This window comes from Triticum aestivum, chromosome 6D, assembly GCF_018294505.1.
Source record: "Triticum aestivum cultivar Chinese Spring chromosome 6D, IWGSC CS RefSeq v2.1, whole genome shotgun sequence".
NCBI classification, from domain to species: domain Eukaryota; kingdom Viridiplantae; phylum Streptophyta; class Magnoliopsida; order Poales; family Poaceae; genus Triticum; species Triticum aestivum.
Genome location: NC_057811.1, coordinates 459,665,616 through 459,683,223, shown reverse-complemented (window position 1 = coordinate 459,683,223; position 17,608 = coordinate 459,665,616). Strand labels below are relative to the sequence as shown.

Here is a 17,608-nt window from a genome sequence, read left to right as displayed (position 1 = left end):
TCAAATAACCTTCGCGCCGCTCCATCCCTCTGCCATGATGTCCCGCTTGTCCGTAGGGACAAGAGACCAAGCAACAGTAACCACTACCTCAGCGCCATCTAGGTTACATTTCTCCTGGCTTATGTTGCAAAGTTTGGGCAGGAGACGGACATGACCACGTGTAGCGGTATCACCAGATTTGGAGTAGGCTTGTATCTCAACATCCAGCATTCCTCTAATTCCTACCGAAACAACTCGCCTCGAAAGATGCACATAACCATGAAAACCTTTCAGTTCCGCTCCATCTTTTGTATCCTGCAGCACAATTTGGCTAGACGAGGGATCAATAACACGAACAAGTCCCCTATCAGTGGGCACAAATTCCCCTGACAGCGAGTAGCAGGCAACTCGTCCGCCATATTCAAAGGGCCATGACCCTTTCACAACCTGGACACTCACGATAGTGGCCTGGACCGATCGAGTAACTCGCTGCAGGCATAACTCTAGTGTGCAGAAAAAGTTCTCAATAGTTACACCAGGACCATATCCTCCTCCCGCGTAACTGCATACATGTCTTATCAATGCTTCGTCTTCAGACTGGGTTGTACCTTCCACTTTTAGTTGGATTTCGAAGTCGAGCATGTCCTCGATCACAATAGCACGGGACGGGCCAATCAAGTGCAAAAAACTATCCTGCAAGCATCAGTTTCACCCAATTAACATTAATCGACCAGGATCATCACACGCGTTGCAGAAGCCGCTCCCGCTCCGCTCCGCTGCGCCGCTGGCCACTCAGGCCGCGGCGGCCACAAATCCGGCTTTAATGGCCGCCGTCCCGTCCCGTCCCTCCTCGGCTGCTTCGCCTCGCGGGCGCTCCACTCCACCCCGCGGTTTCTCATCGTCGCGCGGTCCGTTCGGGGCCCGTTCTCGCCATCGTCTCCAGCTACCACCGTTGCGGGCTCAGATCCGGCTTCGACGCCGCGAATCCTCCGGCGGGGCGAGCCGTCTTGCTCGGAACACCAGTTCCGCCCGGCGGATCTGGGCGCGTCCCCCTTCATTGGGCATGGGCGACTTAAATCCATGGTTGTCGCCCCATCCCCTGCCGTCAACTCCTCCCCCTCGAGCGATGAGCACGGCTGGACGGAGGTCAGATCCCGGAAAGGGGGGCGTGCTGGATCCGGCCCTGCGGTCCATCCGCTTCCCTCCTCCGAGCGCCGCTCGAATCGCCATCAGGACTTCAATGCCCGCTCCGGCCGTGACGTCTTTTTAAGCAGATTCAAAGGGAAGTGTTTCCGATGCCTCAGCAAGCTCCACTGCCGCAAGGATTGCAGAGATCCTCTCCGCTGCATCCTCTGCAAGCGCCAGGGCCACTTCGCCTGGGAGTGCCCACAGAATCCGAAGAACGGGGGTCCAGGAGGGACCGCCCGAGAAAGACTGAAGCCGGCCACGTCCAGGGCCCCGGTGCGCGACCGTCTCCGCTTCCCGTCGCCGGCCTCCCCTCCACCGCCCCCTCCGGCAATGGACCGCTTCCTCCACTGCGACCCTGCACGGCGCCCGTGGGTCAGCAACAAGGTGGTGGTCGCCACGCCCGTCCTCGAGCGCGAGGAGTTCGTCCTTCGTCAGCACGCCGTCACGCTCTCTGCCGTCGACAGGACCCATGCGACAAACCCCACGGCGGTGGGCAAGGCCTTCGAGGAGCTGGTAGGCACGCCGCCCTTCCAGCTCCGCGTCACCTCCCACCAACCTGAGGCGTTCCTCGTCCACTTCGACCTGCCGGCGCACCGCGACGACGCCGTGCGGAGGGGCTCCATCAAGGTGGACGGCTTCAAGTTCTTCATCCGTGCTTGGCACGAAGACGACAACGCAGCCATCATGAGCCTGCCGTTGCACGTCCGTATCGTCGTTGAAGGCCTCCCGATGCAGTTCTGGTCCTTGGAGGGGCGGATGAGGCGCTCGGCGACTTCAGCCGCATCGACCGCCTCGACAGCCGGACCGTGGAGCGAGGCCACGCCAAGACGTTCGCCTGCTGGCTCTGGACATGGAACGTCGCGCACATCCCCACCACGCGGGCGCTCTGGGTGCTCAAGAGGGGAGCGGGCTGCGTCGACGAGATCATCGGCTACTCCCCTCCCGATCGTCGCATCCCTTCTCCGCCGGGTGTCCGCCGCTACGACATGCTCATCCACGTGGATCGGATGGAGGACTGGACCCCGCTCTCGCCACGCTCCTCGCACTCGGGGCAGAGCGGGTTTCCTTCCTCCTCCGAAGATGACGACGACCGCCCTTTTCCACGGACCGAGCCTGGCTCCTGGGCTGCTGGCGTCGAGGACGGCCAGGCCCCGGGGAGGAGGGCCGCTCTGAGGGCGCCGGCTTCCGGATGCAGGGGCGGGCCTCGGGTCGTCGATCGCCGTGACCAAGACCGCGACGGTGAGCAAGGTGGGCTGCGGCGCACCTGGAAGGACGCGTTTCTGGGCAACTCTTGCCACGCCAAGGGCAAGGCCACTGACGTCGTCGAGGCCGCTCCCCGGCCACGCAACAAGGCCGCCTCTGATCGTCGCCATGAAGACCAGACCAAGGACAGAGTCAAGCACAAAAAGGCAAAGGCAAAGGAGGGCCCGGTTCTCAGGTCCACCCCCCCCCCCGCCCCCACTCCGACCGCGCGAGCCTGCGCGCCAGAGCGCCTCCGAGCCTGACCCGGTGGCCCAGTTTTTCTCCTTCCCTGCCGAGCGCGCCCTCTCCCCTCCGCCTCGTACAGACGTCATGCAGCTGGAGATCGAGAACGCCATGCGCGATGCGCTCACTTACCCGCTGGCCTTTGAAGATGGTGGCCGCTCGCCGCCTCACGCTTCGGCGCGTCGTGGGGCTATGGACGGCCTCCTGGAGGACGACATTCTGCCTTGCATCGCCAACCTTGACGCCCCTCTCAGCAGCCCTTGCATTTCCACTCCGGCTTCTGCTGCTGTGGGCTTTCAAGTAGCCGCCATTACCCAGAAGGTCGACTGCCTCCACATCGACGCTGGGCAAGGGAACACCAGTCAGAGGGGTGGTTCGCCGCACCTGTTCACCCCCTTGTCAACGGCCATCCTCGACGCCCCGCCCGCTCCGCCCGTCCGGCCACGCTCTTCAGCCCCTCCGAAGGTGCGGGCCACTTCTGCTCCCTCTCGCCGGAGCGCGCGTCAGGCCGCGTCCGGCTGCACTGTGCCGGTGGCTCAGCGCGCGGCGCTGCGCCTCGTCCAGGAGCTCAGTGGCCTAGGCCCAAAGGATCGGATGACTCCGGCGGCGGCGGCGGCTCTGCTCAAGCGCTTCGAGGAGCCTCTGTCCCATAGCGACATCAAGGCGATCGCAAAGCTCACCGGCCTGGACAGGGAGGCCCTGGAAATCGCGGCTGGAATGGCCGGCGCGGATGCTGAGGATGTAGTTGGATCATGTTAGTTTTAGCTTCTAGTCTTCGTCGACGACTGGTCTTAAACCAGTTCGAGTTAGGATTAGTCTTCATGTGTAGTCTTCGGCTAGCAGGATCAGTAGTTAGTCACCGCCGGGATTTTGGGACTATTGGAGGCCAGCGGTGCCCCATGGATAGATGTAAGGTGTGCTGTAACCCCTCTGTTTTAAATGTTAGTCAGCGAAGCGAACACCACTGTCTCCATGTTTGACACAAATTACAGAATCATGTTGTGGAACGTTAGGGGCCTGAACGCGTCGGCTAGACGATCTGCAGTTAGAGAGGTGGCGCAGGCAAATAAGATTTCAATCCTAAACCTTCAAGAAACTAAACTGGAGACATGGACTCTTGACATGGCTCGCGACGTTGGGGGAAATCTTCTGCAGGGCTGCGTCGTGCTTCCGGCAATGGGCACGAGAGGGGGCGCGGCAATCTTCTGGGACAAGCAGACCGTCGACATCACGGATCAGATCGTCGCTAGCTTCTCCATCACTGCAAGGGTGAAGATCATTAGTACAGGCTGCTCATTTTGGATGACTACGGTCTACGGCCCGACGGACGACCAACAGAAAGCCAACTTCCTGTCGGAACTGGCCGCGGTCGCGCCGCCTGCAACAGAGCCATGGATGCTGAATGGCGATTTCAACATGATATACCAAGCTAGAGACAAGAACAACTGCAACATCAACAGAAGGATGATGGGCCGTTTCCGCAGAGCAATTGACCTCGCCGGGGTGAAAGAGGTCAAATGCAAAAACAGGAGATTTACGTGGAGCAGTGAGAGGGACGACCCAACTCTCTACAGTATCGACAAAGTCTTTTGTAACCTGGCATGGGAGGATATGCACCCAAGTTTCGTCCTCATGGCGGCTTCCACTTCGTTCTCTGATCATTGCCCTCTGGTGCTGGCTAATGGAGTTAGGCCTGTCACCAAGGCAAGGTTCAGATTTGAGAATTTTTGGACAGTTTTCCCTCACTTCCAGGAGACAGTGCAACACGCATGGGAGAGGCCTGTCCGCCACGACTGCCCGTTCGTCAGGATGAAAAAGAAGATGGAAAGAGTAGCGGTGGATCTAAAGGTTTGGAGCAAAAGCCTGTTTGGGGGTGCAAAACTTCAATTCCACATTGCAAACGAGGTTATCATGAGGCTCGACGTGGCGCAGGAGGCCAGACCGCTGTCAACTGATGAGCTTCACCTGAGGAAGCAGCTTAAATTGAAAGTTCTCGGGCTGGCAGCAATTGAGAGGGCTCACAAGAAGCAGGCCTCCAAAATTTCTTGGCTCCGCGCGGGAGATGCCAACTCAAAGTTCTTCCATGCCCGTCTCCTCTCGCGTCGTAGAAAAAATTACATCCACTCCATCAAAAAGGGCGACGCCATTGTCACGGAGCCGCGGGAGAAAGCTCAGCTGGCCTTCGATCACTTCGCCCGCGGCCTTGGCGAATCCCTGCAACGGAGCTGCACGCTAAACTGGGACCTGCTTCAGCTGCCAGCCGTCGACCTGCAAGGCATTGATCTACCTTTCTGTGAGCAAGAAATCTGGGCTGCCATCAAGGCATCTCCGACTGATAAAGCTCCCGGGCCGGATGGTTACACCGGCAAGTTCTTCAGATCATGTTGGCACATTATCAAACAAGATATCATGGCGGTTTTCCAAAAGTTCTACAACCTAGCGGGTGACAACTTTGCTGATCTGAACACTGCCTTCATTGCCTTGCTGCCAAAGAAGGATGGAGCAACAGAGATGGGCCACTTCCGACCGATCAGCCTCATTCATTCCATTGCTAAACTGATTGCAAAAGTGCTGTCCATGAGGCTGGCGTCTCGACTACTAGACCTGATTTCCCCTGCACAAACGGCGTTCCAGAAGGGAAAATGCTTGCATGAAAGCTACCAATACGTGCAGGGCTATGTCAGGGCGCTCCATCGGCAGAAGAAAAGGGCCCTTCTGTTCAAGCTGGATATTGCAAAAGCTTTCGATTCCATCAACTGGGCTTATCTCCTGGAGCTTATGCAAAAGCTGGGTTTTCCCCCGAGATGGCGTGATTGGATTGCGCTAATGCTATCGTCGGCCTCTTCTTCGGTGCTGCTAAACGGGGAGCCGGGCGATCACTTCTGGCACATGCAAGGATTAAGACAGGGCGACCCCCTCTCCCCTCTGCTCTTCATCATCGCAATTGACCCGCTCCACCATCTGCTTGCTGCTGCGTCCGATCTTGGGGTCCTGGCGCCTCTGCCGGGCCGCGGTCCAAGCTTGCGGGTTAGCTTATACGCCGATGACGCTGTTATCTTCGCAAATCCATCTGCTCAGGAGGTGGGCAAGTTGCTTGATCTGCTGGACAGTTTTGGGCAAGCCACCGGGCTGAAACTGAATCAAAGAAAATCATCAGTTGTTGCAATCTGCTGTGAATATCTGAACGTGCCGGATTAGCTACAGGGTTTTGGTGGTCAGATCGTCAGTTTCCCAATAACTTACCTGGGGCTCCCAATCTCGCCAACTCGGCTCAGAATGGCGCATTTCCAATTCCTGATCGACAGATTGAAAGCACGGTTGGCCGGCTGGAAGGGCAAGCTCCTCAACATAGCTGGAAGACGAGTCCTCGTCAGATGCGTCCTCTCTGCCCTACCAACTTTTGCGATGACTGCACTGAAGATACCAAAGAAAATCCTGAAGGAAATGGACAAATCACGAAGACGCTTCCTATGGGCACAAGACGATGAGCTCTCTGGTGGAAAGTGCAAAGTCTCCTGGGAAAAGGTTTGCTCCCCTCTAGACCATGGAGGCCTTGGATTACTGGACCTGCAAAAATTCAACCGTGCACTGAGATTGCGATGGCAGTGGCTCGCATGGGCGCGGCCGGATAAGCCTTGGGTTGCCGTGACCCCTACTCCTGACGATCATGAAAGGGCTCTCTTCGGCAAAGCGACATCAATCCAAGTTGGAAATGGAAACAAGGCCAACTTCTGGAAAGATAGTTGGATCGGTGACGAGCCACTATCCACAGCCTTCCCTACTCTGTTCAGTCATGCGAGGCGCAAAAACAGGTCAGTTCGGATGTCTCTAGCCAATGAGCAGTGGATTTCAGATTTGCAACATGGAGATACTGCTCCAATAGCACCTCAGTTTCTTCAGATGTGGCGGCTCATCGACGCAGCACACATTACCATGGCTCCTGACCAAGAAGATGAAATGACTTGAAAGCTCACTCGCGAAGGTACATACACTGCCAAATCGGCTTACCAGATGCAATGTCAGCAGGCCCCCAACCCAGTTTACAACAGCTTCATCTGGAAGGTTTGGGCACCCAACAAGCTCAAAATGTTCATGTGGCTCCTAGTCAAAGACCGCCTGTGGTGCAATGACAGATTGCAGAGAAGAGGCTGGCCCAATGGCTATTTCTGCCCTCTGTGCACCAGGAATTTGGAAACATCTACTCATCTGTTTTGGGGATGTAGCTTCTCGCAACAGGTTTGGGGGAATTGTGCCAGATGGTCGGGCTGCTCTTCACTCGTACCAGACACAAGGGCTCCACTCAGCTCGGCTCAGACTTGCCAACTCCTCATCAACAAGACTGCTACCGCAAACAGGCGCGGAATCAGAACTCTAATCATCATGATCGCCTGAGAATTATGGAGGGAAAGAAACCACTGCGTTTTCCGGGCAAAAACACCTCGGGTGGAAGATGTCATCGCGGCGATTAGGACCAATATCGAGCAATGGAGATTGGCCGGAGCCAAATTCATAAAGCCTCCCTTCGGGGACACAATTCGCGAAAATTTAGCTTAATTAGAGGAGAGAGAGCTGTACTTTTCCAATTTCATCCACCTGATCACTTGATCAAAATGTTTCCCGCTGCTTTCTGCTAAATCAATGAAGCCGGCGTTTTGCCGGGTCTTTCAAAAAAAAACATTAATCGACCAGTAGAGAGGAAGCTAGGCGTGCACAAGATTTGCAAAAGGAAATAAAAGGGGAGTAGCATACTCACATCCTGTTTCAGTTCTTGGGCGTGGCTCCTATCGCAAGAAAAGATAAGATTGCGGTTGTAATCCACGGTGTCTCGGGCGGCAACCACGCCATACACAGACAATGGCCATTGAAGGCCACCGGTTATTTCTGCAAGTTTGATGGAGAAGACCTGCAAGGTGTCGGGGGTAGACCCACTACGGATCCGTGGCATGCGTCCGGGTGTGTAGTGTACAAAACACGTGGAACTCAGCACCGCTGCATGCAGCACACAAGCAAGTGCGGCGTTTGTTAGAAATGAGTGTTCTAATTAACATGCATGAACTACCCCTTTGTAAGCAGCAAATTAAGTAAATCGATCCCTTGCTGAAAGAAAAAAGAGAGGGGGTTAGTTGCTCACTTTGGTCTGTGAAGGAACCGCAGGTTTTGCCCCATTCAGATTCCCAACCCTCAATGTACCAAGCGAACATCTCGGCCTCGTGAGCCATCTCCTCAGCGGCCTTCTCCTTGGCCTCCATGGTCAATAGTGCGCCTGATTTGCCTCTGTCCATCTTGTCATGATCGCTTTCATCTTGGACGGAGTACTGTTCCAATCTGGCCATTGCATTGGTGGGGCTGGGCTCCGCAGGTTCGGGTATCGACTCGTCTGATTTGACCATGGACGTCCCCTCACTGGTATCCATCACTGACTCTGCCCCCATATCTGATTTGAATTCAGAAGAGTCAGTACGCGGCACCTTCTCCTGGTGGCTACCATCCCGACCCATCGGCGACGACGTCTCCGATTCCTTGGGCGCCCGCGTCTCCGTGCCCATTGATCTGCCGGCTGATCCCTCCATCTCAATCCGCCGATCGAATAGGCAGAAGACTCAGGCGACGGCGACGGCGCTGGTGAGAGGGCGTGTTTGGGATCAGTTTGATAATTGATTCGTACGTTACGTACTTATATGTGCCAGCTAGGTTGTTTTGACTCTCGTTCCTTTTCTAAACCTGGACGGAGTACTCCATCTCCGATTTGAATCCGTTCACACAATGGCCAGCACGCGCGCAGGTATAGTACTGATGGTTCGACCCCCTCCCGACGTACGATTGGTTCTCCCTTCCACGCAGCCCACCTATGACGTGGCCCGAAAAAGTAGCCCACACTTCCTCCCATGAGCCAGCTAGTGTCTCATGTCTTACTCTACCTCGTCGTCGACCGGACCAACACTTTTGAGGGGCGGCCGGCTGCCAGACATGGGCATAGCGGAGCCGGCCGAGATCCGCTTAGATTAGGTTTTTCGTTGCATGAAATAATTAATATGGATTTGTTGATTTCGAAATCGTGTATGTGGTTGTGGAATCAACTTTTTGTTTGTTGTCTGGTCACTGTCCGCGTGTGTTTCGGAGTCGGAATTAGGCAATTGCGGTTGTAGATGCTCTAGCAAACCCTGCACTTAGACTAACTAAATGCTAGCAAAATGGATTTCCAATAAGGGGCGTTGTTTATTGACTTACATAACATCAAGTGAATAAAAACATAATGTTTAGATACCCTACCTTTAACTTCAAAAAAAGATACCCTACCGTTGTGTGACTAGGATGGATACAGTCAATACCAATGGAAACACATATATGGTCACGCGTACAAAGAGCAAAGTCATACAAAACCAAAGGTTTTCCTTGGTGAAGATGATGAAATACAACAAGAATCATTGGCACCAGCCATATCATGACAACACAAAATACTACGAGAAATATTCTTCAAAAGAACCACCTCTCTGAGGGGAACGGCGCGCTCGTCGAATGCAACCACCGAAGGCTAGATCGATGGTTTTCACCCTAAGGATCAAGCCCGAAAACTCCAAGCAAAACCTCCAACAAGGTAATGAGGCAAAACATCGCCATTACCACATATAAATAATTAGGGTCGGACCTAGCACTACAGGAAAAATAAACATCACCTATAGGGTGTTTAGCCCGGAGCTGGTGACCGGGTACTAAAGAAGCACCATTGGATCGAAGTCGATTATGTGTTGTTGCTTTCACTTTCCATGACCCTATCACCTACATATGAGTGTGGGAATGACGTCAGACATCACGGAAGTGGTGATCAAATGCTACCAAGCTACTAGCGGCGGCAATGGTCGTTCGGTGGTCCATGAGCCTCGATGTAATTTTAATTATGTTTGAAGTGTTTTATACTTCCGGTGAATTTTTATAATAGATCTGATCTTTTCGAAAAAAGAAATGCCACCAAGCTAGGGAACTTACTTTTACTCTAAATCACTTGTAGAATTTCACAACAGTCTGGATACATGTTGCCAAAGTACGGTAGGTTTTGTGGATAACCGAAAGAAGCTTACATGGTATTATTATTTCTAAAAGGCAAAGGACCTGCATGTACATCGTTGCACACGTCCTTCCCAGCACACCACACCGGTTGACATGATTTTAATCGCAAAACAAAATCATATACTCCCTCCGTTCCTAAATATAAGTCTTTCTAGAGATTTCAATATGAACTACATACGGATGTACATAGACATAGTTTAGAGTGTAGATTCACTCATTTTGCTCCGTATGTAGTCCATATTGAAATCTCTAGAAAGACTTATATTTAGGAACGGATGGAGTAAATGATAAATGATCTCAGCACACCGTACCAATAGATCTGTTTTTAGTTGCACACCAACAAATCATTTTTTTTCTCTGGTACAATAGTAGGGGGCAAGGAGGTAACTGCACTCCCCCTCCACCCACTTGTGCCGCCGCAGGTTCCCTACCTTCCATGGACCACTATGTTGGCAGAAGGGTGCTGGAACCCCAGATTTGTGACTTCAGTTCACGCCCAGTAGGGGTTTTGAGTTTTCTTATACCGGTTAAGTTGGTGCAGCAGCGGCGATGGAAATAATGGTTTCTCGGCTTTTCCCATGTGTATGATCTTCCTCGGTGGGTTGTGGACGAGTTTGGGACGATATCGATCATCGGCCATTTGGACTTGCGTGATTAGCATCCGTCCATGGCGGTGATGTCATGCGATGGGGATGGCATTGCCAGGTGTTTTTCTTCCCCGGGTCCTTCTCCATTCGATGAAGCTCAACTTCATATGTTCTCATTAGGAAATTATGAGGTTTGTGTCCCCTTCCTCCCTCTAGCCAGAATCGGGATTGTCGTCTGGCCCTCCTTTGTGGTAGGACCGCTCAGATGATGAACTTTTCATATCCTGGTCACGACATCTTAGTCTATGTCGATGACTTCATGTCTGCTGCTTCTACCAGTTATAGGTTTCATCAACGTGGCTCCGATAAGACGAAGACACATAGCTAGGCAGAACAAGCTCCGCTTATAGCTCACTGCAGGTGGATGGAAAAGGAAGACGACACTGATTTCTTCAAGATTTTTCTACAATTCATACTCTTGGAAGGAAGGTCTTGTAGGGGCTGACTGAACTTGGGCCTTTTCCGTAAAAATAAAATAAAATGAGAAATCATCGGGAGCTGAAAATGGTTGCGCCAATAGAAAAAGACTAATTGGAAGGAACAAAAATTTATGTGTGATATTTAGGATGTGTGATGAATGTTCTTGAAGGAAATATGCCCTAGAGGCAATAATAAAGTTATTATTTATTTCCTTATATCATGATAAATGTTTATTATTCATGCTAGAATTGTATTAACCGGAAACATAATACATGTGTGAATACATAGACAAACAGAGTGTCACTAGTATGCCTCTACTTGACTAGCTCGTTGATCAAAGATGGTTATATTTCCTAGCCATAGACATGAGTTGTCATTTGATTAACGGGATCACATCATTAGGAGAATGATGTGATTGACTTGACCCATTCCGTTAGCTTAGCACTCGATCGTTTAGTATGTTGCTATTGCTTTCTTCATGACTTATACATGTTCCTATGACTATGAGATTATGCAACTCCCGTTTACCGGAGGAACACTTTGTGTGCTACCAAACGTCACAACGTAACTGGGTGATTATAAAGGTGCTCTACAGGTGTCTCCAAAGGTACTTGTTGGGTTGGCGTATTTCGAGATTAGGATTTGTCACTCCGATTGTCGGAGAGGTATCTCTGGGCCCACTCAGTAATACACATCACTATAAGCCTTGCAAGCATTGTGACTAATGAGTTAGTTGCGGGATGATGTATTACAGAACGAATAAAGAGACTTGCCGGTAACGAGATTGAACTAGGTATCGAGATACCGACGATCGAATCTCGGGCAAGTAACATACCGATGACAAAGGGAACAACGTATGTTGTTATGCGGTCTGACCGATAAAGATCTTCGTAGAATATGTAGGAACCAATATGAGCATCCAGGTTCCTCTATTGGTTATTGACCGGAGAGGTGTCTCGGTCATGTCTACATAGTTCTCGAACCCGTAGGGTCCGCACGCTTAACGTTATGATGACAGTTATATTATGAGTTTATATGATTTGATGTACCGAAGGTTGTTTGGAGTCCCGGATGTGATCACGGACATGACGAGGAGTCTCGAAATGGTCGAGACATAAAGATTGATATATTGGAAGCCTATGTTTGGACATCGGAAGTGTTCCGGGTGAAATCGGGATTTTTCCGGAGTACCGGGAGGTTACCGGAACCCCCCGGTAACTTAATGGGCCTTAGTGGGCCTAGGTGGAAGAGAGGAGAGGAGGCCAGGGCAGGGCCGCGCGCCCCTTCCCCCCTCCCCCCCCCTCCCGTCCGAATAGGACAAGGAGAGGGGGGCGGCGCCCCCCCTTCCTTCCTCCCCTCCACCTCTTCCCCCTTCCTCTCCTAGTCCAACATGGAAAAGGGGGGAGTCCTACTCCCGGTAGGAGTAGGAATCCTCCTGGCGCGCCTCTCCTCTAGGCCGGCCGAACCCCCCCTTGCTCCTTTATATACGGGGGCAGGGGGGCACCTCCAGACACAATTGATCATTGATCTCTTAGCCGTGTGCGGTGCCCCCTCCACCATATTACACCTCGATAATATCGTAGCGGTGCTTAGGCGAAGCCCTGCGTCGGTAGAACATCAACATTGTCACCACGCAGTCATGCTGACGAAACTCTCCGTCAACACTCGGCTAGATGGGAGTTCGAGGGACGTCATCGAGCTGAACGTGTGCTGAACTCGGAGGTGCCGTGCGTTCGGTACTTGATCGGTCAGATCGTGAAGACGTACGACTACATCAACCGCGTTGTGTTAACGCTTCCGCTTTCGGTCTACGAGGGTACGTGGACAACACTCTCCCCTCTCGTTGCTATGCATCACCATGATCTTGCGTGTGCGTAGGAAATTTTTGAAATTACTACGTTCCCCAACAGTTCTAGCATGCATGAACTATACTAGATAACCAAGCCCTTCCCTTTTGCTTTATACAACAACGATCTGACATAACATGAACACTTCGGGTTAAACAAGATTGATTGATTGATCTGTTAGTGCAACACATGTTTGTATCACAGTTCACACACCCTATTTACAGTAGAGGTTGATTGGCACAAAATCTGTGCAAATTCTGGTGGATAATTTCGTGGTATAAATGACTAGGAAGCTTATGCCCAAATATATTCAGCTGTAAAAGTTTTGCCCATACTTTTGTGATAAGGGTTCACCCACGCCTCTTATCTAGTGAATGATGAATCATTCATGAAACCAAGTATTCTACAAGAATTAAATTCAACAAGAGGACCAATGCACAACTAATTGACAATGATGATGTTGATTAATGAAAACTGAAGCACTACACACAATATAACTTAAAGTACAAATAGCTGGACAAATTACATGGAAATCAGAGTAAGGGTTTGGTTGGTGTTCCACAGCCAAATATCATATCTTAGTATTCAAACAATGCTTCGTTCTGCCATGATTCCCCGCTTGCTCCTAGCCACGAGAGACCAAGCAACAGTGACCAACACCTCAGCATCACCAAGGGCAAATTTATCCTGGCTTATGCCGCAATAGTTGGGCGTGAAACGAATATGACCATGTGCAGCTATGTCGCCAGATTTGGAGTAGGTTTGTATGACAATGTCCAACACTCCTTCAGTTTCTACAGAAACAACTTTTTTTGAAAGAACCAGTGTATCACCGGCATTCATATATTAAGCAGAGAGATGGCGGAAAATATGTTCATGATCAAGTGATCATGGTGGTTTACAAGAGTTTGGTACAAGGTGCCTCCGTTATAACTGGGAAGAGAGATGGCTCTAGCCTGGATCACCCAGCGGTGTCTCAAGGCATTTAGCTCCTGCCAGCTTCCAGCCTTCTGCATCTCTCCTGATCGCACCGACCACATTGCAGACTTGGCTTGCCTGATGCCTGAAGGTGCGGTTGTTTCTTTCCTTCCAGATGTGCCATGCAGCTAGGAAGATTGTCGTTTTGAGTTTCTCTCTGAGCCTCGGCCTTGCCTGTTGGAGGATGTTGCGTATCCTTTGGGCGGAGGTGGAGGTGTCATCTATGTTCTCTGAAATGAGTGCAAGCTTGTCGCAGTCAGTCCAGGTTGCTATTTGTCTCCAAATTGCTCTAGAAACTGGGCATTCCCAGAAAAGGTGAGTTGAGGTCTCCAAGTTTCTTCGGCAGAGAGAACAGAAGTATCCGTTTTCCCATCCTCTGCGTTGCAATCTGTCACTGCACCATAGGCGGTCGCGGAGCAGTAACCAGAAGAAAATTTTGATGTTTCCCGGGGCCCAGGTTTTCCAGATGAGCTGTTTGTCATCCGTCTTCGGGCAGTCTCTGAATTGCAGCTTGTATGCTGATTTAGCACTATAAGTACCGGTGTTCTGAATGTGCCATGTGATCTTGTCCTCAACGTGAGGTTGCAGCACCGGGTTTGCTGTCCGCAGCGCCCTCCAGAGGATCAGGAAACTATGGACAAGGACATCATTTGAGCGGAGTCTGATATCTTGTATCCAAGAGTCGTCTGCAAGGGCATCGGCCACACACTTGTTTTTCCCTTCGAGCGCCTGAACAAGTCTGGGAACAAAGTGGCCAGGGTTGGGGAGGTGATCCATGGAGATAGCCAGAACGAAGCCAACTTCCCATTGCCGAGGGTGACCGTGGTCGCAGTATCGAATAGAGTTATGTCAGCTTTGTCTCATGGAAGTTCAGATCCCTTCCATGGCCTGTCCTCACTTTGCCATGAAAGCCACAGCCATCGCTGGCGCAAGGCACTGGAAAACTTCTGCAGATCAAGGATGCCGAGGCCCCCGTTCTCAGTCAGGGTACATACACTTTTCTAGGCAACCTTGCATTTACCTCCACTGAGCTCCTCATCCTGAGTCCACAGAAACTTCCGGCGAGCTTTGTCAATTTCTTTGAACAGAAGCTTGGGCGGTCGAAGGACGGAGAGGGCGAAAGTAGGGATTGCTGAAAGAACACAACGGACGAGCACCCTCCTTCCTGCTATGGACATGAGCCGTCCCTTCCAACCAGCCAGGCGGGCACGAATACGGTCCAGGATGAACTGAAACAAAACCATCCGTGGTCTTCCCAGGTTTATCGGCAAGCCCAGGTATTTGATCGGGAATTGAGCTATTTGGCCGCCAAAGTTCTGCAGAACTTCCTGGAGGTTGATCTGCTCACATCTTATGGGCGTAACCGAGCATTTGTTGATGTTGAGGTGCAGGCCAGACGCGTCGCCGAAACGGGATATGATCTCAAAAAGCTTGTCCAGCTCTGCCCGGTCAGGGTTTGCGAAAATGACGGCGTCGTCCGCGTACATGCTAGTGCGCAGCTTTAGCTCTCTTCCTGGTAATGGTGCGAGGATACCGTCCTTAGCTGCTTTTGCTATCAGGCGGTGGAGGACATCCATTGCAAGGATGAACAGCAGAGGCGACAAGGGATCGCCTTGCCGCAGCCCTCGACGGTGGATCAGGGGGGCTCCAGGGTCACCATTGAGCAGGAAGGAGGACGACGAGGACCGGAGCAACAGAGCGATCCAGTCCCTCCAACGGGAGCTAAAACCCAGTTGCTGGAGCAGCTCAAGAATGAATTCCCATGACACCGAGTCAAAAGCTCGAGCAATATCCAGTTTGATAAGCAAAGCCGGTTTCTTCTTGCGGTGCAGGGAGCGAACTGAATTTCTTACATACAAGTAGTTGTCTTGCAGGCATCTGGATTTAAGGAATGCACTCTGGGCTGGTGAGATTATGGTGGATATCTTGTCAGCTAATCTGAGTGACAGCACCTTGGTGATGAGCTTGGCAAGGGAGTTGATGAGGCTAATAGGCCTAAAATCTCCCACTGAATCAGCTCCATCTTTCTTTGGTAGCAGGGCCACAAATGCAGAGTTGATCTTGGCAAAATTTGCTCCTGATAAGGCGTGGAATTCGTTGAAGACAGCCAGCACCTCGCCTTTTATGATATCCCAGCAGGCTCTGAAGAACTGTCCGTTGAAGCCATCCGGACCCGGAGCTTTTTCCGCTGGCGATGCCAAAATTGCAGCCCAGATCTCAGCTTCAGAGAAAGGGGCGTCCAAGCCATCGGTTTGAATGTTAGGCAACTGAATATCCGCCCAATTAATGGTGCAACCTCTAGTTTCTGTGGCACCCATGATTTTGCTGAAATGCTCATAGATGGTGTTGGCCTTCTCATCATGCTCGATCGCCACCCGACCGTCGGCGTGCAGGGAGTGAATGAAGTTTTTTCTCCTTCTAGAGCAAATCTTGGCGTTGAAGAATGTGGTTTTGGCGTCCCCAGTTTCAACCATGTAATCCGAGAGGCCTGACGCCGTCGAGCTCGCTCAACCGCAGCCAGCCCAACCACTTTCTGCTTGAGAAGTTTTCTGAAACTGAATTCAGCCGGGGTTAGCTGCCGCTTCTCCATTGCCACATCAAATCTCAAAATGATCTCTGAAGCGATGTGGAATTGCAGTTTGTAGTCACTGAACAGGCTTCCACTCCAAATCTTGAGGTCCCTGGCCACCCTATCAAGCCTTGTTCTGATTCTGCTGAAAGCACAAGATTCGGTGGCTGGGTGTTGCCATGCCCTCTGCACCGTTTCCCTGAAGTGAGGGAACTTGACCCAGAAGCTCTCGAAGCGAAAACGTGCTTGTCGAGGAGGAGCAGTGGCGCTTGCCAGGATCAGAGGGCAGTGGTCGGAGCATGACGTGGAAGCAGCGACGAGCATGAAGAAAGGGAAAAGGGCCTCCCACTCTAGATTGACAAAGAATTTGTCGATGCTAACTAGCTTGGGCGATTCCCTCTCGTTACTCCAAGTAAATCTTCTGTTCTTACACTTGATTTCTTTCAGCGCCGCCGAGTCTAGTGCCTCTCTAAATCTACTCATCAATCTTCTGTTTAGGGTGAGGTTATTCTTATCTCTCGCATCGTAGATGACGTTGAAGTCTCCGTTGATGAGCCATGGAGTACCTAAGGGGGGGCTGATCTAGCTAATTCAGCGAAGAATGCCTCCTTGTTTGTGCCGTCCGAGGGGCCGTAGACCGTGGTGAGCACAAAACTAGTTGCCGAGCTCACAAGAGAGACGACAGTCGTGCTCGAAAACTGGCCTACGGCTTGTGAACAGATAGATACAAGATCTCTGTTCCAGAAGATCGCAATGCCACCTCTAGATCCTATCGCCGGAAGAACTACGGTGTCTTTCATCGAACTACCTCCGATGTCGTTTACCATGGCTTGAGACCAAACATCTATTTTTGTTTCTTGCAAACAGAGAATGGCCAGTCTCTGTGCCGCGCCTACCTCTCTAACAGTTTCTCGTTTAGCCGCCGAATTGAGTCCTCTAACGTTCCAAGGCATGATAGCGCAGTTGATGTCATTCATGGGGACACATGAGGGTTCTCCGGAGACTAATACTATTTTGAAGGAAAAACACATCAACTACAACCGTGGCATGTCGACGGCCACCAATAGGCCCCAACTTCCGTCGACATGGAAGCTTATCCTCTAACCAAGCACTAAACATTGGCCCTAACTCAAGCCAGTCGTAGACTGACCGCCTCTGGAGACTACACCTAATTTGTAGCAACATAAACTAAGCATCCTCCCCGAGGGGAGCTCCATCCGGCCCGGCAAGGCCGGCGGCAACTCGAAGAGCAGCTGGATCCTGGTGTGTGAGCTTTGCCAGGCCGATGATGTCTTCTTCCGTGAGTGGCTCGTCGAACTTCTTGACCAGGGCTTTGGCCGCCTGAGGTGTCATCTTGTCTTTTGGTCCCAGCAGCCCGAGATCGCGGATGATACGAAGAGTCGCATGATGCGCCACCGGCACCTCCGTGC

At 51.7% G+C, this 17,608-nt stretch overlaps 1 protein-coding gene across 1 annotated transcript; it reads right to left on the bottom strand.

Annotated features, from left to right (window-relative positions):
- LOC123142701 (uncharacterized) lies at positions 1-8,222 on the bottom strand. The gene is made up of 3 exons (XM_044561491.1): positions 7,784-8,222; positions 7,406-7,641; positions 1-672 (listed from the first exon to the last, which is right to left on the bottom strand). The coding sequence occupies exons 1-3, from the start codon at positions 8,220-8,222 to the stop codon at positions 1-3; spliced, it is 1,347 nt and encodes a 448-aa protein (XP_044417426.1).
- Between the last annotated feature and the right edge of the window lie 9,386 nt (positions 8,223-17,608).